Source organism: Phocoena phocoena, chromosome 19 (genome assembly GCF_963924675.1).
Source record: "Phocoena phocoena chromosome 19, mPhoPho1.1, whole genome shotgun sequence".
Taxonomy (NCBI): Eukaryota; Metazoa; Chordata; class Mammalia; order Artiodactyla; family Phocoenidae; genus Phocoena; species Phocoena phocoena.
Genome location: NC_089237.1, coordinates 59597157 through 59617606, shown reverse-complemented (window position 1 = coordinate 59617606; position 20450 = coordinate 59597157). Strand labels below are relative to the sequence as shown.

The 20450-nt window shown below is 55.9% G+C and overlaps 1 protein-coding gene across 1 annotated transcript in view; it reads left to right on the top strand.

Moving 5' to 3' along the window:
- USP22 (ubiquitin specific peptidase 22) overlaps positions 1–16552 on the top strand; it is a 32749-nt gene extending 16197 nt beyond the window's left edge. Inside the window, exons 2-13 of the mRNA XM_065896868.1 lie at positions 524–656; positions 7316–7429; positions 9851–9952; positions 10233–10402; positions 11466–11613; positions 12270–12375; positions 12485–12643; positions 13770–13896; positions 14619–14710; positions 15407–15469; positions 15864–16013; positions 16473–16552. Of these exons, the coding sequence (XP_065752940.1) occupies positions 524–656; positions 7316–7429; positions 9851–9952; positions 10233–10402; positions 11466–11613; positions 12270–12375; positions 12485–12643; positions 13770–13896; positions 14619–14710; positions 15407–15469; positions 15864–16013; positions 16473–16515 (1407 nt within the window). The 3' untranslated portion in view covers positions 16516–16552. The remainder of the gene's footprint in view (positions 1–523; positions 657–7315; positions 7430–9850; positions 9953–10232; positions 10403–11465; positions 11614–12269; positions 12376–12484; positions 12644–13769; positions 13897–14618; positions 14711–15406; positions 15470–15863; positions 16014–16472) is intronic.
- The last annotated feature ends 3898 nt before the right edge of the window (positions 16553–20450 follow it).

Below are 20450 nucleotides of genomic sequence, written 5' to 3'. Positions count from 1 at the left end.
GGTGGTTCAGGGGGACGAGAATTGTTTACCATGGTGCCCTTAATCGCTGAGGTTAAAACTTTAGGTTCCGTGGTCTGGTTCTCGGACACAAGCGGTTCTTTTTCTTTTTCTTTTTCTGTGTATTGCTTTGATTCACATTCATCTGGATTGATGGATTATAGGTTTGCTGTGGTCTTGGAACCTGGAATATGAAACTGGAAGTGAGGTGCAGGTTAAAGGTGACCTGGGGTTGGGGGCCCCGTTGGATGCGGAAGGACCTTGACTGCTCCTGGAGCTCCAGGCGCTTTGAGCGGCTTTGAGTTGGAGAAGGGGCCGAGGTCCCTTACATGGAGCCACTTCTGAGCTAAATGACCTACGTGCCTTTGGGGGGCAACTGACAGGATTAACGAAATGACCTTTTAGGCAGTGAGACCTTGAGAGGAAATCCGGGCTTCCCCTTCCTCCCGAGCTGCGCCCGTTGGGATCACTTTGCCCTGGTGTTTCCGAGAACCCCTGGTTTCTAACTGTCTCTTCTGCATTTCAGGCGAAGTCGTGCGTGTGTCACGTGTGCGGCGTCCACCTGAACCGGCTGCACTCGTGCCTCCACTGCGTCTTCTTTGGCTGCTTCACGAAGAAGCACATTCACGAGCACGCCAAGGCGAAAAGGCACAACCTGGGTGAGACCGCACGACGCCTCCTGGGCTGTGGGGTCACCTCCCCGACTCTCGTTCTGTGAATTTGACCCTCCACTCTCTCGGGAGTCCACCTTTGTCTGAAATAGCTTGTGCTCTCCTCATGGAACTCCAGGGGGAGAGGAAAGAGAGAAACTGAACCCACGAGAGGGGCACGTGCCCGGCGTGCCTGAGGTCACATAAAGTCGTGTAACCCTGAACGGTGACTTTCTTTAACGGAGCACCGGAGACTCATCTTTCTCTCTGAAAAGCACGGTTAGGTATTAGATCGGGCAGAAATCTGCACAGGTCTTAAATGCAGCTTTAGGTTATTGGTGTCAGCGTGGGGGTGGGGGGTACTGGGTGAATTCAGCGATTTCTGTAACGGGTTTGCAGTGTTGTCAGTGTTTGCAGAGAGGCTGGCGTTGAGGTGAGCTCACGTTTCATATTCAGACAGTAGTGCCTTCCAGAGGTGACGCGAAGCTGAGTTTTGCTCTTGGCTTGATTTTCTGACCGTTGTCACTAAATGTTTCCCTCGTTGAGGATTGTGTTTTCTGTCAAACGATGCTGAGGTTGTTAGGATATCTGTAAGAAAATCGCTTTCAGAAGGTCCAGACCACAGACCCTTTTCTAGAACGTAACTTGGTGTGACCTAGCCTTCCAGTGAAAGATATTCTCGGGCCTTTTAAGTAGTAGGAATGGGCTCGTTCAAACTCAGTCATCTCCGGAGGTCATGCCTCATTTCGTTTGCAGCTGAGAACTTGCAGCCAGTGCTGGGGGTCAGCCTGTCACCAGGAGCTAGGTGGCCTTTTTGGAAGGAGAGCTGGCGTCCCTGGTGGTGCTTCACAGGCTGTGGGTACGGCCTCCTGGCAGGGCGGGGGTCAGCAATCCCGTGCCCCTCCCCCACTGAGGGACCAGAGGGAAGGTCTGATGGGGCAGGACGGGTGTGGTGGGATTCTGTGGTGGTGAGTTAATGTAGATCTTTGTGCTTAATACCATCTGATTCTGGGACCAGACCCGCTTAGGCTCCTCTCACACCGGGGCTGTGATACTGTGGTTAAAAGGGTTATGGAAAGTTGGAAACACCTTTGCACTGCAAAGGGCTGAGAATCTTATTGTTACCTACTAGCATCATCTACAAAAGTCATTCGAGAAAGTTGTGTGCTTATTAATTTTATCAACCTGATTGATAAACTCTGCCTCTACTTTGGCCAGAATGAATAAGTTTTAAAAGGTTTTCTTCAAGAGACAAAACCACAAAATGGGAGAGCCCAGGAGTTTATCGCAGGTTGCGTGTGTGAGTGTGTGTGTGCGTGTGTGTTAACAAAGCCAAAGCTTAGCTTTCTGTGTCCACATGGCAGGGGAGGGCGCGGGAGAGGAGCCCCAGCAGGAAAGGGATCGCCCGCCCCCGGCCCTGCGTCTTGAGCTGCTCCCCATTACCCCTAGAGCGCCTCAGAGCGGCGGCTTGACGTTTGAGGGCCAAGGAGCCGTGATTCCTGGGCCGAGTCCTGCCTCTGGGAGCCCCGCAGAATAACCCTGGGGCCTGACGTGGACGCTTGGAAGGATTTCTCCCAGGGCTTGCGGCTTCTAAGCGGAGGGGCGTGAGAGGCCCACGGGGAGTCTCGTCTGAGTATTTGCTTTTTTGCGAGTATTCAGTTAAAACCAGCACGTCGGTAGCTATGGGGTCTTTGCTGGCGGCCTGTGGGAGGACGAAGCTTCTGCTCCTCTGTCCGACCTGCCCTGTGACCCTGCCTGGTGTGACGTGGCGGAAGTGGCCTCCAGGAGGAAGGGCCCGTCCTGACCCGCTGCCAGCCGGTTTGCTGTGCGGGGGACGATGTTGGGATCCAGGTCACTGAGTAAGATTTGGTTTCGTGCTTCTTAGTTTCGTACAGGTTTTTGTTTGATGTCGAGTCACAGGGACCCGTGGATGTTGCCTGCGTGAGCCACAGAGGCTGTAAAAGGAGTGCTTTTAGCTTTGTGTCTGCCTCTAGGAAGTGTTATTTTAGTTTTCCCAGAGGGTGTGAGGATGTATGTGGGCATAAGAGGGCGTATCGGCTCCCCTCTGAGCGGGTGACATTTCCCTCCATCTCAGGATCCTCCTGTGGCTGGAGGGAGAGGGACACGTGCCTGCCTGGTGCCTGTCGGCTGGGTTCCCGGGTGAGTGGGTTGACGGCCTCCTCTCTTACTGGGGGCGTCTCGCCCGCATCCAGGCAGCTGGGTTCCTGGGCAGCTGGCCCTTTGTTTCCATGGGTTCTGCACCTGCAGATCCAGCCAAGCTCAGATCGAAAAACAAATTCCAGAAAGTTCCAAAAAGCAAAACTTGAATTTGTCTGGTCCAGGCAGCTAGTTACATGGCATTCACGTTGTATGAGGTAAAGCAACGTGGAGGTGATTTAAAGTGTGTAGGAGGATGTAGGTTATGTGCAGATACCACACCATTTTCTACAAGGGGCTTGAGCATCCTTGGATCCTGGTGTCCGCGGGGGTCCTGGAACCAGCCCCACCTTGGGTACCACGGGACCACTGACTGTCTGCTCAGCCATTTGTCCTGATGCAGTCAAGCCTTTGTCCTTGGTTATCTTGACTGTGAAATAATTTCCTGGAGGAACTACCTTGACTGTAGGTGTTGCATTGGGTTTTTGAATTCCATATTGAGGTGAAATTCAGAGAACACACAATTAACCATTTCAACCAGTACATTTCAGTGCATTTAGTCACTTGCTATGTGGTGTGTGGAAATACCATCTCTCTTTTTTTTTTTTTTTTTTAAATTTATTTATCCATTTATTTATTTTTGGCTGTGTTGGGTCTTCGTTTCTGTGCGAGGGCTTTCTCTAGTTGTGGCAAGCAGGGGCCACTCTTCATCGCGGTGCGCGGGCCTCTCACTGTCGCGGCCTCTCTTGCTGCGGAGCACAGGCTCCAGACGTGCAGAGCTCAGTATTTGTAGCTCACGGGCCCAGTTGCTCCGTGGCACGTGGGATCTTCCCAGACCAGGGCTTGAACCCGTGTCCCCTGCATTGGCAGGCAGATTCTCAACCACTGCGCCACCAGGGAAGCCCACCATCTCTCTTTATTTTCAGAACTTTTTCGTCTCCTCGAAGAATACATGTCTCTGTTACGTAATCCTCTCCGGGCCCTGGCATCCGCTGATCTGTCTTCAGTTGTGGATTTGCCTGTCTTGAATATTTCATATAAAAGGAATCATACAACACACGGCCTTTTGTGTCTGTTTCTATCCCTCGGCAGATTTTCAAGGTTCACGAAGTGTCAGTTCATTTCTTTGTGGTTGAATAGCATTCCTTTGGGTTGATATTCCAGAGTTTATTTATCCAGTCATCCACTGATAGACATTGGGGTTCCCACCTTTGGCTTTTATGAATAATGCTGCTATAAACATGCATGTGTGAGTTTCTTTGTGGACATACGTTTTCATTTCTTTGGGATACCAGAAGACCTTGGAGATAACTGTGGGTTCGGTTCCAGACCAACTCAATAAAGCAGATATCTCGATAAAGCGAGGCACACACATGTTTTGGTTTCCCACTGAATATAAAAATAATGTTTACGCTGTACCGTAGTTTAAGTGTGCAATAACAGTATTTCTCTTTGGTTGTTCATGCTTTTTTGGTGTCAGACTAAGAATCCATTGCCAAACCTGAGGTCATGACGCTTACCCGCTTGTGTCTGAGTTTTTATACTTTTAGCTGTGATGTAGGTTGCTGACCGTGTGGAGTGAAGTTTTGTGTGGGGCTGGGGTCAGGCAAGCTGCCTCCTCGTTTCATCCCGGGGCCCCAGCGCCCGCTGGCGGTCCCAGCCCCACACAGCGGGTGGGAGGCAGACTCATCTGGGGACATGGGGCCTCCTCCCTCTGCCCTCGCCGTGCGGCTGGCCTGTTTCTCGCTGAACCCCACTGCTTCCCTGAAAGTGTCCCTCCTTCCCACCGTAAGCCCGCCTCTGCCAGCTTGCTCTGGTACCCGGGGCAGGAGTGACACTGCCCAGGAGTGGGCAGAACGCAGGGCAGCTGGCCCCGGCCTCCAGAGCAGCCTCGACGTGGACTTGCAGAGACTTGGTTGGAATTTTGTAGGTTTTTAGGGAGGGGCAGGGGTAGGCCTGGCATTCTCTGAAATTGCTACTTTGAGTCTTGATAGATCTGCTTTCGATCCACCACACTATCACTGACCTGTGTCTTTGTACCTTAAGACATGAAATATGGGGGTTTCCCTGGTGGCACAGTGGTTAAGAATCCGCCTGCCAATGCAGGGGACATGGGTTCGAGTCCTGGTCCGGGAAGATCCCACATGCCGCAGAGCACCTAAGCCTGTGCGCCACAACTAATGAGCCTGCGCTCTAGAGCCCGTGAGCCACAACTACTGAGCCCGTGTGCCACAACTACTGAAGCCTGCGCTCCTAGAGCCCGTGCTCTGCAACAAGAGAAGCCACCGCAACGAGAAGCCTGTGCACCGCAACGAAGAGTAGCCGCCGCTCACCGCAACTAGAGAAAGCCTGCGCACAGCAACAAAGACCCAACACAGCCAAAAAATAATAATAATTTTAAAAAAAGACATGAAATATGATAAGAGCTGTGATTTGTTAAGACATTACCATTTACCAGGAGGTGCGTGCCGCTTAGTTGTTTATATGAACTTAGTGACCATGCAGACCTGTGTCAGTGCTGTTGCTGTCCCTGTTATACCACAGGGGACGTGGGTGAGCTCAGAGGTGCACAGCTGGCAGGTGGCGGGGCCGGGTTTGTGCTCTGAGCTGCGTCCCGTCGCCTGGCAGACGTCTGCTGTCCCTTGGTGAGTCTGAGTCAAGGGGATTCTCTCTTTTCTTTTGGAATTTTATTTTGTTTATTTTTTATGTAGCAGGTTCTTAGTAGTTACCTGTTTTGCACATACTAGTGTATATACGTCAATCCCAATCTCCCAGTTCATCCCCCCGCCCCCTGCCACTTTCCCCGCTTGGTGTCCATACGTTTGTTCTCTACATCTGTGTCTCTATTTCTGCCCTGCAAACAGGTTCATCTGAACCATTTTTCTAGAGTCCACACATATACGTGTTAATATACGGTACTTGTTTTTCTCTTTCAGACTTCACTCTGACGGTCTCTGTATCCACCATGTCTCTACAAATGACCCAATCTTGTTCCTTTTTATCGCTGAGTAATATTCCATCGTATACATGTGCCACATCTTCTTTTTCCGTTTGTCTGTTGATGGGCCTTTAGGTTGCTTCCATGTCCTGGCTGTTGTAAACAGTGCTGCAGTGAACATTGGGGTGCATTTGTCCATAGTTCAACCTTTTTTTAAAAAAAAATTATTTATTTTTGGCTGCATTGGGTCTTTGTTGCTGCATGCCGGTTTTCTCTAGTTGTGGCAAGTGGGGGTACTCTTCGTTGTGGTATGCAGGCTTCTCATTTCTCATTGCAGTGGCTTCTCTTGTTGTGGAGCACGGGCTCAGGCGTGAGGGCTTCAGTAGTTGTGGCACGTGGGCTCAGTAGTTGTGGCGCACGGGCTTAGTTGCTCCGTGGCATGTGGGATCTTCCCGGACCAGGACTCGAACCCGTGTCCCCTGCATTGGCAGGAGGATTCTTCACCACTGCGCCAGCAGGGAAGTCCCCTAGTTCAACCATTTTGAACTATGGTTTTCTCTGGGTATAGGCCCAGTAGTGGGATTGCTGGGTCATGTGGTAATTCTATTTTTAGTTTTTTAAGGCACCTCCATACTGTTTGTTCTCCATGGTGGCTGCATCAATTTACATTCCCACCAGCAGTGCAAGAGGGTTCCCTCTTCTCCACACCCTCTCCAGCATTCCTTGTTTGTAGATTTTCTGACGATGCCCATTCTAACTGGTGTGAGGTGATACCTCATTGTAGTTTTGATTTGCATTTCTCGAATAATTAGTGATGTTGAGCATCTTTTCATGTGCGTCTTGGCCATCTGTATGTCTTCTTTGGAGAAATGTCTATTTAGGTCTTCTGCCCATTTTTGGATTGGGCTGTTTGTTTTTTTAATATTGAGCTGCATGAACTGTTTATGTATTTTGGAGGTTAATCCTTTGTCCTTTGATTCGTTTGCAAATATTTTTGCCCATTCTGAGGGTAAGGGGAATTCTTTTTAATTGTTGAATTGAGCGAGTTCCTTCCAGATGCTTCGAGGACTTTTCTCTTGTTTATCTTCCTGAGGAAGTAACTAAGGGCTGGGTTTCATGCCTGTTTTTGTGGAGGATGCAGTTTAGAAGGTGCAGGATCCGCTCACCGGGAGCTCTGGGCACGCCCTCCAGGCTGTCTGCTTGGGGCCGTGCTGCCCATCGGGACGCCGCGCCCTCCTGGGCTGATATGAATGCGAGCTTCCTTGTTTCGGAGGATAGGCGGGGGGTCCTGGTACCTGGGGGTCGGGTCCTTCGTAAAATATGGTCTTGGCACCTCTGTCTCCCTCAGGTTCCTCAGCCCTTGGCGGGAGCTTCCCCAAAAAATTCACGTGCCTCATCTGCTTAGGACACACCATCTGAAGTGGGGGGACAGCCTTTTGTAATAATGGGCTTCTCTGCTTTGAGAAACGGTGCAGTGAAATGCCTAAAAAACTTGCTTGTTTAATTTGTGTCCTGAAGCATTACCTTTCAACTTTTAATTAAATTTTGTCTCTTCCCTCTTTTCTCTTTTCAGCCATAGAGCTTATGTATGGAGGTATCTACTGCTTTTTGTGTCAGGACTACATTTATGACAAAGACATAGAAATCATTGCCAAAGAGGAACAGCGGAAAGCTTGGAAAATGCAAGGTTTGATTTTCCTGAGATCTGCATGGCTGCTTGTGTCTTAGCCCTGCGTTCCCTGCCCCCTTGTCTGTTAGGGCGTGGCGGGGGTGGGGAGGGAGGGGGGGTGGTTCTGTTGAAGGGGCGGAGCCCCTACACCTGCCTGCTCCCTCCTGCGGGCTCACGGGGGGCCAGGGGAGGCAGGCGCGGTGCCCACAGGCCTGCGGCTGCTGTGAGGGCTTAGCCGGGGTTGAGAGAGACACCCCCAACCTACGCTCTCCGGTCGCCGGGCATTTTTACAGACACGGGGCTGAACCTGGCACAGTGTCCGCAGGGACTTTGTGCTCCCACGTCCCTGGTAGCTGCCCAGAAAGCAGCTCCTCAGTAACTGCAGGGTGTGTATGCTGATTGCTTCCAGGAGGGTAGACTATTTTCTCATTAAATTACCGTTGAATCTCTATTAAAACTCTTAACTGGAAAAAAAAAACCTCTTAACTGGTTAGGTTATGCTAAGTCTGTGTCAGCACAGAATTAAACTTTGCAGAGGAAAAATGCAACAGTCTACCACTGAGGCCGCTTAGTTCAGGAGTGAGCTCTCCGTCCTGTGCGGAGCCTCTGTAGCCGTAAAGGGAGAACTCCAGGCTTTCCTTCTTGTGTAGGAACAACCCAGCTCTTCCCTGATGAGTGTTTCTCTCCTGTGAGTCTCCTTTACTTGCACAGAACCCTTCACACCTGGCACTTCTGGTCACCAAGTGTTTTTTTTGGGGTGGGGGGGTCAGTTCCCTGCCAAGAAATTCCCTGTGGCGCCGGCTGGGTATCCTACGGATCAACTCAGTTCTGACACAGTCGGCCTGGAGGTGTCAGGCCCCACGGGATCCCCTCCCCAACTTCAGATGCTGGAGTCTCAAGTCCAGGGTCTCATCTGTGCTCCTGACTGTCCAGCTGTAGATCGGAGGCTCCCAGGACCCCCCTGGACTGGAGCGTTTGTTAGAGCAGCTCACAGAACTCAGCGAGACACTTAGGTTCACCAGGTCATTAAAGGATGTGATAAAGGACACAGATGAGCAGCCAGATGGAGAGAGAGAGGCACGGGGCAGGGCTGGGGAGGGTCCCTGTGGAGTTGGGGTGCATCACCCACTCGGTGTGGAATGTTCACCCACCTGGTTCACTCCCCGAACCCTGTGGCACTGGGATATTATAGGGGCTTCTTCCTGGAGGCCTGATGGGTCATTAACCCCATTTCCAGCCCCCTCCCCTCTGTGGAGGAGTTGGGGCCGGCCGTGCGGGTGCTGCAAATTCCAAGCTTCCCTGGTCTTTCTGGTGGCCAGTGCCCATCCCGGAGCCCGCCCGAAGTCATCTCATCAGGACAAGAGGTTCCTCTAGTGCCCTTCCCGCTAAGGCGCCCTTATTACCAGGGCGCGGGGCTCATGCGGGGGACGGGGCAGGGGCGGCACGTGTGTCCCACTGACTGCGCGGTGGCCGTGGAGCCGTGCCGTCACTCCCGTCCCTTCGCTGGCACGTAGTCCGTGAACATTGTGCAGCTCTTTTCTTTTTTGCTCAGCCGCCTGTTTTTGGTTTCCCTGATAGGTTTTTCTTTCTTGTTCTCATTTCCAGCGCACGGTCATGGGTCACAACAGTAATAGGTGTAGAAAGCCCCACTGGCCTGTGACCGTCTCTCCACAGAGAACACACAACCCAGCATGTGGTTTACAGTGTTTTGCCTTAACTGTGCTCCTTTGTAGACGTGCCATGGTAGAGAACGGAGCACAAGCCAGGGCTGTCGGCCGTCAGAGCCGATGAGCCCATCTTCTCTGGAGAGCAGTCTCTGTAGTCCACTTCCTGTTCTCTTCCACCTCCAGACTTTAGTAACATTGCAGGTGAGGCTAAGGCCGAGGATGTTATTTCTTCGTGCAGAACCGTCAAACCGCAGGGCTAAGAAATGCACGTCCCAGGAAAAAGTAGGATTCTTCTAAAACCATTCCACGATTCCATCTGTCAGCAGGACGGTGCGTCTTTCAGAGTGTGTTGAGTTCTAGGTGCGTGGAGCCAGTGCCTCTGAGGAGTAGGCTGTGCACTGGGGTGCAGGTGGCCCTGCTGCCGTCCTTGGTTTAAGTCTCTGGTGGGTACGGCCGTCCCTTCATCCCCGTCGCCACCCAGCGCTCCCTGTGGGCACTGGTGCCGTGATCCCTCTGCTCAGGGCGTAATTAGGGCTGAGGAGACCACTGGTGCTGGGGCAGCTGTCCCCCAAGGTCCCGCTCTCCTCTCCTCCTCTGGGAATGTGGTCCATTCACGGCACTCTCTCTGAGAGAAGCTCCTTCCACTGTCTGGAACAGGGTCTTAGAAGGACCCTACGTTGCCCGCCTTTGAATCTGATAAACCCTGTGCTGCCACCACGCTGGTTCGTAGACACGATCAGAGCGTACCTAACGGCACCTTCCACCCGCTTAGGCGTCGGGGAGAAGTTTTCAACGTGGGAGCCGACCAAACGGGAGCTCGAGCTGCTGAAACACAACCCCAAGCGACGGAAGATCACGTCCAACTGCACCATAGGTGGGCGGGCGCAGCCGGGTGGAGGTGCATTCTCCGGGGAGGTGCAGCGTGGCTGTCAGCTTGTCGCAGAGGCTCCTCCCTGCCCTGCCCCGTTGTTACTGGGAGCCTTTGGGCAGTGAGGGCTGGTGGGGGTGGGCGCGAGCACACCTCGGGACGTTTCCTACGGGTGGGGCGCAGGCGTTAGAAGTAGGTTCCCTCCGAGTCCTCTTGCTTCTTGAGGGAGCGGCAGGCCCAGCCGGCCGGGGGCCCTGACAGCCCCGCCCCGCACTCTGCCTGCCAGGTCTCCGCGGCCTCATCAACCTCGGGAACACGTGCTTCATGAACTGCATCGTGCAGGCCCTGACACACACGCCGCTGCTGCGCGACTTCTTCCTGTCCGACCGGCACCGCTGCGAGATGCAGAGCCCTGGCTCCTGCCTGGTCTGCGAGATGTCGTCCCTCTTCCAGGAGGTGCGCCTGGGTCGGGAGGGGGCCGGGCCGTCACGGGGTGGGCTCTGAACATCCACAGACGTGCCGACTGTGGAATCGCACGTCCTTCCCAAGAGGGATCGTTGGGTGAGGCACTTGGTCATCTGCAGAGGCTCGCGGCTGCCTCACGGGTGCACGTGGCAGGTGCCAGCCCCTCCCCGTCACCTGCCACTTTCCGGCTTTGTCCACAGGACGGGCGGGTCTCCCGTTACCGGCCCTGCTGACTGTGTGTGTCACCAGAGGCCTCTGTCTTTGGGCCCCTGCCATGGACATCAGGTTCTGTCCCGATGGGCTCGCAGGCTGGACCCCCCCTTCTCAGAGCGGGAGTGCAGCCCAGCCGCTCCCTCGGGTGCTGCGGGGAGCCAGGGGTTCTTCAGGCGTCGGCCCCGGGCCAGCAGACTCGGCCGGGTCTGGTTTTGTCAGCCTTTGATCACGTCCTCTCGTTTTCCCTGTTGGGCCCCGGCTGCCTGCACCCATCTGGCTGTGGAGCTGGGATGATTCACGGTCTGGCCCTTTTCAGAAGTTTCCCGACTCCTAGCCTGGCTTAGCCAGTCCCCACATACCTGCAGCCTAGGCTGACAGCGGCTCCTGGGGTCACAGGAGTGAGTAAGCTGAATGATACCGTTGGGCCCAAACGGGGACGCGGGGGCCTTGGAGAATGGGCTGATGGGGGGGGCCTCACGAGGGCACTGTTGGTGGTGAGTTCATCTCTGTCAGGTTGCTTTTTAGGTTCAGGTTTATGGGGGTACGCGTTGCACACGGCACAAGTCACCTTTTAGTGTGTGTGTGTGTGTGTGTGTGTTTGACAAAAGTTTGTCGCCGTTCATCGTTTTGGCTTATTTCTGGAAAACAGGTGGTGGGAATGGAGAAAACTCTGAGCAGACTCAAGGTCTGTGAAAACACAGTTTGCCTGAAAAGGAAATGACTTGTTTGGGTCGCGCTCGCTGGCGGAGGTTCCGGGCGGCCGTCAGACGTGCGCGTTTGCGTCTGTGTTCGAGGGAGGCACGTGCTCCTGACGAGGGTGCTTCTCCTTCTCTCCAAGCAGTTCTACTCGGGGCACCGGTCCCCCCACATCCCATACAAGCTGCTGCACCTGGTGTGGACGCATGCCCGGCACCTGGCAGGCTACGAGCAGCAGGACGCGCACGAGTTCCTCATCGCGGCCCTGGACGTCTTGCACCGGCACTGCAAAGGTGAGCACTGCACAGGTGAGCACTGCACAGGTGGGCACTGCACAGGTGGGCGCTGCACAGGTGGGCGTTGCACAGGTGGGCGCTGCACAGGTGAGCATTGCACAGGTGAGCAATGCACAGGTGAGCACTGCACAGGTGGGCACTGCACAGGTGGGCGTTGCACAGGTGGGCGCTGCACAGGTGAGCATTGCACAGGTGAGCAATGCACAGGTGAGCAATGCACAGGTGAGCACTGCACAGGTGGGCGTTGCACAGGTGAGCACTGCACAGGTGGGCGCTGCACAGGTGGGCGCTGCACAGGTGAGCGCTACACAGGTGAGCAATGCACAGGTGAGCACTGCACAGGTGGGCGCTGCACAGGTGGGCGCTGCACAGGTGGGCGCTGCACAGGTGGGCACTGCACAGGTAGGCGCTGCAGAGGTGAGGGTGGGGGCTGTTTCTCAGGGCCTGTTACTGGGCCTGCCAGGTGGATGGCAGGGAACTGTTCACAGGGAGGAGCAAGGGGGAGAAACTGAAAGCACACGGCGCGTCCCTCCCGCGCCCCTGTGGAAACCTGGGCCCTCCTGCTGCACCAGCTGTGCCCCTTGGGTCAGCGGCTTGGCAGTGGGCTGGCTGCCTTGGGGGCCCAGGGTCCCAGAGCCACCGTCTCTTGCCAGGTGATGATAATGGGAAAAAGGCCAACAACCCTAACCACTGCAACTGCATCATAGACCAGATCTTCACAGGGGGGCTGCAGTCCGACGTCACCTGCCAAGTGTGCCAGTAAGTGCGGCCTCTGCAGCCCCGGTGCTGCCGGCCAAGCGTTGCGGGGCCTTGTCGCTGCGCTGCCCCCGGGCCGTGGTGCTCACAGGTACCCCCTGCTTGCTCCTAGTGGGGTCTCCACCACCATCGACCCCTTCTGGGACATCAGCCTGGACCTGCCCGGCTCTTCCACCCCCTTCTGGCCACTGAGCCCTGGGAGCGAGGGCAGCGTGGTGAACGGAGAGAGCCACGCGTCGGGAACCACGACCCTCACGGACTGCCTACGGAGGTGAGGCGTCCGCGCCTTGTGGGGAGGGGGCCCTTCCTCGTGGCTGCTTGGGGAAAGTCCTGGTAAAGCCAGGCCCCCCAGGGCCCCACGTTCCCGCACGAAAGCTGAGGGAAGACGGGATGGCCAGCAGACGAGCTGTTTCTGTCCCTGAGTGCCCCCCACCCCGGCAGAGGCTGGAGGTCCGCGGCCTTTAGTGACTAACGGACAGAGTCACACCCAGCAGGGCCGCCCTCCTGCTGTGGCTCGTGGCCTTTTCTGAAGGTGATGAAAACGTTTTTAATTAAACTTTTTATTTTGAGATAATTGTAGTTTTGCGTGCAGTTGTAAGATACGATCCGGAGAGGTCCTGTGTACTCTTTCCCCAGTTTTCCCCAGTGGTAACATCTTGTAAAATTACAGCACAATGTCACGGTCAGCAGGATCTCGACATCCCTGCAGTCAAGATGCGGGGTGCTTGCACCCCCGCAGGGTCCCTCACAACCACACGTCCTGCACCTCCTACCCCTGTTGCCTCCTTAACTCCTGGCAGCCGCAAATCTGTTCTCCATTTCTAGAAATTCCACATTTCAAGAATGTTATATCCGTGGAATCATACGTCATGTAACCTTTCAAGGATTGACTTTTTTCACTCATCCTCATTCTCTGGAGATTCATCCAGGTTGTGTGCATCACCAGTTGTTTCCTTTTTATTGCTTACTAGTGTTCCATGGTGTACACGGCTTAACCACTCATTCGCTGAAGGACGTCTGCATTGCTTCCGGGCTTCTTTTTGGCCTTTACAGATAAAAGTGCAGTAGCCACTCACGTACGGTTTTTGCGTGAGTGCCGGTTGTCACTTTTCAGGGACAAATTCGATTGTTGGGTCTTAACAGTAGTTAGAAAATTATTTTGAGCTCACCAGACTTTCATTTTCCAAAAAAGTTGAGGATAACTATATTTTGAAGTGCTAGAGAAGAGAAAGGAAGGAATAGCTTTTTCATTGTGAAGTTATAAATGTCCCTAATTGTGTGTGTGTTTTTAGGAAGGACGTGAACCCCCTGAAAGTGATAAAATAACTTTTCTCTTTTTCCTCTCTTACTGCTGCCATCTTTTTTTCCTAAAAATACATGTTTTCAATGCGTTGCAGATTTACCAGACCAGAGCACTTAGGAAGCAGTGCCAAGATCAAGTGTAGCGGTTGCCATAGCTACCAGGAGTCCACAAAGCAGCTCACCATGAAGAAGCTGCCCATCGTGGCCTGTTTCCATCTCAAAGTGAGTTCCCTGAGCACGTCCAGGGCCTGAGGGTGGGTGGGTGTGCAGAGTCCATCCGTGCTTGTGGAGCGAAGAGGGTGGTGCCTATAAATGACTCTGCTCGTGTCTGTCGCCGGGAGGTTTGCCCGTGAATCAGAAAGTAATTGCTTCATAATGAAAATAGGGTGAGTTACTCTGGGTGGGGGGTGGTTAGGGATTTACTGCTCCTCTCCTCCAAGTTCTTCTATCCTCACCCCAAGTTTTCCGATTTTCTTTTACTTGAAAGCAAGGACCCTTAGCATTAAGGTCTAGTCTGGGGGTCAGCATGTTCCTTTGAAGGGCCAGTAGCAAATACGAATCGTGTGTATGATGTACTATGAAAGAACATGCAGCAGAGACAGTGTGTTTGCTGGTCCTGGGTATTTGCGATCTGATTTTACATGTAAATCGTACAGTCTCCGTTGCTCGTTCTTTTATTTCATGACCCTTTAAGGATGTAAGACAGAAACCAAATCCCCAGCCCTACCTGTTTCTCCCACCGGGCACCGTGCTAGGTCCACACCTGCTGTTGGGCCCATCCTTTCAGGGCTGGGCTGAGCCCTGTGGGTTATGTCGCCCTGTGGACTCTGAGCTTTAGCTGTGGCCAAGGGCGGTTCGGAAAATGCAGGAAAGGCCCACTTAGGGAGCCACAGAGACTGTGCTGTCGGAGGAGCCCTACAGCCTTCCCACCCCCACTTCTGCAGCGATTCGAACACTCGGCCAAACTTCGGCGCAAGATCACCACCTACGTGTCCTTCCCCCTGGAGCTGGACATGACCCCCTTCATGGCCTCCAGGTTCGTCCTCCGTGTCTGTGGTCGGGTGGGCGTGGCACCAGGTCCCTGATGAGGCCCCAGTGGGCCCTGATGTCACTTCGTCCGTGACACCTCACTGTCCTGATCTCACCCCAGGACCGTCCCTGTGTGAGGGAGGCTGTCCTCCTACCAGCTGGCTCAGGGCAGCATTTCAGGCGTTTCAGCCACAGGCACTGAGATTGGATACAAATCAACACAGTGGTTTTGTGGTTGTAGGTTTCATTTATCTTGTTTTAGAGTCTTTGTATCAGGGACTGCTTGAAATTTACCCTTGAAAAATAGGAGGGGCTTCCTGGTAGGAGGGCTGCCTTAGTGAATAATAACCACAGGCAGGGCGGCTTAAAGCAACAGAGGCCTGAGTCCAGCGTTGGCGGGGCCTTAGGGTGATCCGGGGAGGCTGCCTGCCTGCCCGCCTGGGGGTTGGCAGGGAGATGTGGGTCTGGGCCGGCTCTGAGCCTCGATCTCGGCAGTCCGCTTCCCAGCCTGGGCCTCGGTTTCCCCACCGTAACTTGGGGGTCATCTCTGCCTGAGATGGAGCTGTTGGGAGAAGCGGACCCGTGGAAGCCGCACCAGCACGGCGTCCGGTGTCGCGCGTCCCCGGTGCCCATGATACCATGTGAACTGTGGGTTGTTAGTGAACTGTTTTAATCGAGCCTGAGTTTGCGCCGTTTGTTACAGCAAAGAGAACAGGATGAACGGACAGTACCAGCAGCCGGTGGACAGTCTCAGTAACGATAACAAGTGAGTGGCACCTCGAGCACGAGTGGGGCCGGGGGCTTCGCGGGAGGCCCGCCTGCGTCTCACAGGAGGTGCTGCGTGTGAGGGGCAGCGGCCGGGTTTGCTTGCTCTTGGCCACTGGCCTGCTTCCTGTCGTGTTGCCACCTACCCTCTGTTGGGGAGGGGCCTCCCCCCCCCCGCCCTCACCGCATCGTGGTGAGGCCCCCTCCCCGTCCCTCCTGTTGGTGGTGGCGGGGAGGGTAGAGCAGCAACAGCGCCTCCCAGGCGGGCCCGTTCTCCTCTCCCGTGCTGCCGTCGCCTGTCAGCGTTTGCTCCTGGGCAGCTACCCGGTGGGGACTGTGGTCCCTGGTGGGGACAGGGTCGTGACCTCTGTCTCCCGCCACCGTCCCCAAACCAGGTACTCCTTGTTTGCGGTGGTCAACCACCAGGGGACCCTGGAGAGTGGCCACTACACCAGCTTCATCCGGCAGCACAAGGACCAGTGGTTCAAGTGTGACGACGCCATCATCACCAAGGCTGGCATTGCAGACGTGCTGGACAGTGAGGGGTGCGTCCCGCGGGGCCCCGGGGCCGTGTCGCCCCTCTGCGCCCCGTTCGCTCCTTCCTGCTCATCGTTGCCTCCCTCGGTCTCCAGACCATCCGCGGGGCTCCTGCCCCACCCCAGCTGCCCTGAGCTCCAGCAGGCGTCTGGGCTTGGAGCCGCGAGCAGTGGGGCAGCCCTGAGAGGCTCTGCGGTGGCCGTGAGGAGGCCAGGCGGGTGGGCTGGGGCAGGGACCCAGGGCCAGCGTCCTTCTGAGAGGGACCGTGTACAGGGCCGGGGGGCGGCCGCAGCCAGGGCCCAGCAGGTGGACGGAGGCCGGGCTGGTCGTGGACTGGGGGCCCTGCCGCCTCCCTGCCGTCTCTTCTCTGCGGTGACAGTCTGAGCGTGGCTGTCCTGGTCAGGGTGGTTTTGCTTCGACCCCTCAGGAGGTGGAAGTAAGCGTGCTCTGTCCTCTCTCCTCCTCAGGTACCTGCTCTTCTATCACAAACAGTTCCTGGAGTACGAGTAGCCGTCGGCGCACCAGCAAGTCCCCCGAAGTCATCCGGGTGCCCGGGGTCACGCTGTGTGGACACTTGGCAAGAGGTGGGCTGGGGGGGGGTGGGGGCAGAGGAGACGTGCGCCGGAGTGTCTCCTGTGTCCCCCGCGAGCCGGGGCAGGCGTAGCACCCGCGCCAGCCATTCCACGCTGGGGCCCAGACAGCAGGAGGTGGAGGAGATGCAGGCCTCGCGGGTCTTTCTCTTGGTGAGTTTGGTGTCCGTGCGCAGCGTGGACTCGGGCGTGAGCCCCGGAGCCTGTGGGGCTGAAGACCCCGTGGGGCCTCCGAGCACGTCTGTCCTGCATGTGGAAGCAGATCCCCGTTTTCTAGAAATAGGCGTTTGCGTATCGTCCCCCTTTCTCTCTCTTTCCACGATGGTGAATCTCTTAAACGTAATGATGGTAACGTGAGTGAATCATTGAGTTCAGGCTGAAATTTAGATCGTTTTCCTTTTATCCTGGAGAGTGGATCTTGCTTTTTCATCGGTGCTGTTTTTGTTGCCCCCGCCCACCCCCACCCCGCAGGCATCTTGGACCTGGTCAGAGCTGCCTGGCTCAGTGGAGGAGAATCAGGCTACGCCGGGAACGGTCTCTGTCTCTGTCATATGAATCTTTTGTACCTGAAGCGTCTCCAGTGGTTTCACTGTTTCCCTCCCGGGTTTCCTTCCTGGCCACCTGTCCCGCGAGCTCTCCTGGTCGCTGCTGGCCAGCGGGTGTGTCGGATGATGCGGCGGCCTCCAGGGGGGCTGCATCCTGGCTCTGGGTGCCTCTGCCTTGCGTTCCGGTAGCTTCTGTTGCCGCAGGACAGACGGCCGGCCGGCCGGGACTGAGCTGGTGGGAGGGGCTGACGGGGGAGGTGCAGATCATTGTTCCTTGTGAGCCGTCTCGCACACATCTGTCTGTTCACACCCAAACTTAGATTGTCCGTCTCTGAGAGATTCCAGCCCAGAGACGGGGGACGAGCCAGTGTCTCCTGAACCGTGAGGCTTCTTTCCTGCGGAGGAACACGTTCACCTGCGGCAGGGTCAGCGGACTCTCCGCAGAGGGCCAGGTAGTAGATGTTTCTGACTTTGTGGGCCCTGTGATCTCTGCTGCAGGTAACGTGGATGGGCGTAGCTGTGTTCCAGTAGAACTTTACATGATCACGGAAAGTTGAATTTCATATACTTTAGCTACGTCACAAAATGTCAGAAGTTTTCACTGTTTAAAAACGTGTAACGGGTTCTCAGCCGACAGACCGTGAGCCAGGTCCAGCTCGTCGGCTGCTCGGGTCTGGGCGCGGCGTGGCTCCTGCTCCCCCCTTGGAAGGTGCTGGGGTCCTGCGGCGGGGGCGTCGTACCCGGCAGAGTCCTCAGCGACGCAGCTCAGGCACCTGCCGTGCGTGGCCCGTCCGCTGTGGCTGCTCTGAGGGCCCTGGAGCCCTGGGCCTCCGTGCAGAGTGGCGACAGAGGAGATGTACTGGCCGCGGGGTTTCTGGCGGGTCGCCTGTGGTCTGGTCAGCCCTGCGCCCCTCCCCTGCCACCCACTCATGTCCAGGGCTCAGCTGCTCCAAGGATGTGAAGATTCAGGAGACAGTGAGGCCGTTTCTCTTTTCTGGGTGTTCTTTTGAATTTTTATGTCGAAGTTAACCCTCTGTTCCCTCTGGCCTGGTGTTCTGAGCACTTATCCCTCTGCTGCTGAGATTCCCCTGTGGCTGGAAGAACTACCTGGGGGGCGCGGTGAGGCTCCGGCTGCCTGCACGCGCGCCCGCCCCCCGTCCCGCGCGCTGAGGTCCTGCTTTGACGTCACCTCGTCAGGAACAAAGAACTGCGTGATGGGTTGGGGAATTTATTTTCTTTCAGCTCCCGATGCAGCTACTAAATACGGGAAAATGGTTTCCCGTTTCAAACCACCACCCGTGTCGATGTCCAGACCGCTGAGGAATCCCTGGGTGACCCTTCCTCCCCGGCTAGTGTGTTTAAAGTGACTTGTGTTTGTGAGACGTTGGCTGCCGTGTCAGCGCTTTACAGTGAGACAGTGGGCTCTCCCTGGGTGTCCTGAGCGGGGGGGCTGGGCCCGGGCCCTCTCCAGGCCGCCTCGGGCCTCCCGTCGGCGCCAGAATGTCCAGGACGCTCCTGCTGCATCACGTACACTCGTGCCGTTGTAGTTCTGCTCGGTGTGGATGCTTTCGTCGTATAAAATTGCCGTTCTTTTGACAATTCAAGTGACTTGTTTCGTCGTTTACTATAACTTTGAAAACAGAAATCGTAAGAACGAGATCCCAATGATTGTGCTGTGGATTTTATTTCTGGGATGTTTCCGCGTCCCTTTCACCTGTCGTTTTGAGGGACTGTTTGGCTCTTCTCTCTAATGGCTTGTAGTCTTTTCCTGTGTCGTAATAAAGCTACATTTTATTCTGAAAACTGGCCCGTCTTCCCTTACTAGCACGCGAGTCCCGTCTGTGACACCAGCCCCTTCTCGGTTTGTTCCAGCCCAGACCTGCCCTGGGCCGGGAAGTCCATGCCCCCTGCGTCCCCTCCTCCCGGGGGCAGGATGGTGACAAATCTGGGACTCAGGACACCGTGGGCTGTCAGACTTTGACGAACTTAAAAGCCACCCGAGGGGCTTCTTTAAACGCAGGAACCGCTGCTGGAGTTTGATTACAGGACCTGGGATGCAGTGCGGTGATACGGGTGTGCGGCTCCCCGGGTGCTGAGAAGGCGGAGGGTGTGGTCAGAGAGCAGCCTCCGTCCTGGTCAGTGCGGTTCCGACTCTGCCCACCCCCCGGTCTGCCCTTCATTTCTGAAGCGTGCTGTTTTTGGATGCCTCTGTCACACATTCCTTCACTTCACGTATGCGGAAACATCAGGAAGTACCAGCGAGTGCCCCTGGGTTCCAGAGCAGCAGTGCCCAGGGGTCTCTCCACGTGCAGGAGGACCATTGCTGCGTGCCTGCAGGCAGCTCCCCCGGGGCTCCGAGACCTTCCCAGCAGAGTTCTCCAGGCCCGGGAGGAAGACGCGCGGTGGGGCTCTTGGTGTAAAGCTGCGGAGCCCGCCCAACCCTAACCCCTCCACCCCAGGACCCGCACGCTCTGGTTAAAAGCGTTGAGCTGTCCTGGCAGACAGACTCGTGCCTGCGTCTCAGTGGGCAGCCACGTGGACACAAGGCCCCTGCTCTGTGTCCCGTGGGGCTGGCGGAGCGTCGTTGCGGGAGGTGGTGCCGACAGGCAGGGCAGGCAGACCCGCGTCCGGGAGACGGGTTCGATCCCGTGAGGACGCGTCTCTGGCCTCCGTGTAGTGGGCCTGCCGGCAGGTGGCCAGCTGCTCCTGGGCCTTGGTGCCGGTCCAGTCGCCAAGTGGGCGCCCGGCAGGGCCAGCTGGTGAGCCAGGGTCAGGGCCTGACATCCAGCCTGTTGAGACAGCCCCGTCCCCATCTCGATGGCCCCTTTGTTCATGGAGTGGGGCGGGGGTTCTCAGCGAGCCGTCCGCTCCCACAACTGGCCGTTTTGTCCATCTGGCGGTGAGTGTCCTCTGTCGGGCTTTTCCTTGGTGAGCACAGTCTGTGCCCGTTTGGAGAGGTCTGTCCCCACCCGGATCTTCTGTCGCCAGTCCTTAAATCCCGTTGCTCCCAAATCTTTGACCGTCCAGCCGAGCTGAACTTTGAAGACAAAGTTACAGTAAACGATGGTCCTCGGGTCCCTGGTCACAAGGGTACTTGCGGTTGTGCAGTGGGCGTGTCTGTGCACGTCACAGCCGCCCGCTCTTGCTGTACTTCGCATGCGAGTGTCCGTCGCTGCACACCCAGAGGTGGGCCAAGCGGTCGACCGCCCTCGCTGTGTTCAGGGCACTCGTGCCACGCGGTCACCGATGTCCGTGGTTAGGTGCTCGGCCCGCATAGTGGAGGCTCTTTCTGCGGAGGACCAGCGCCCCC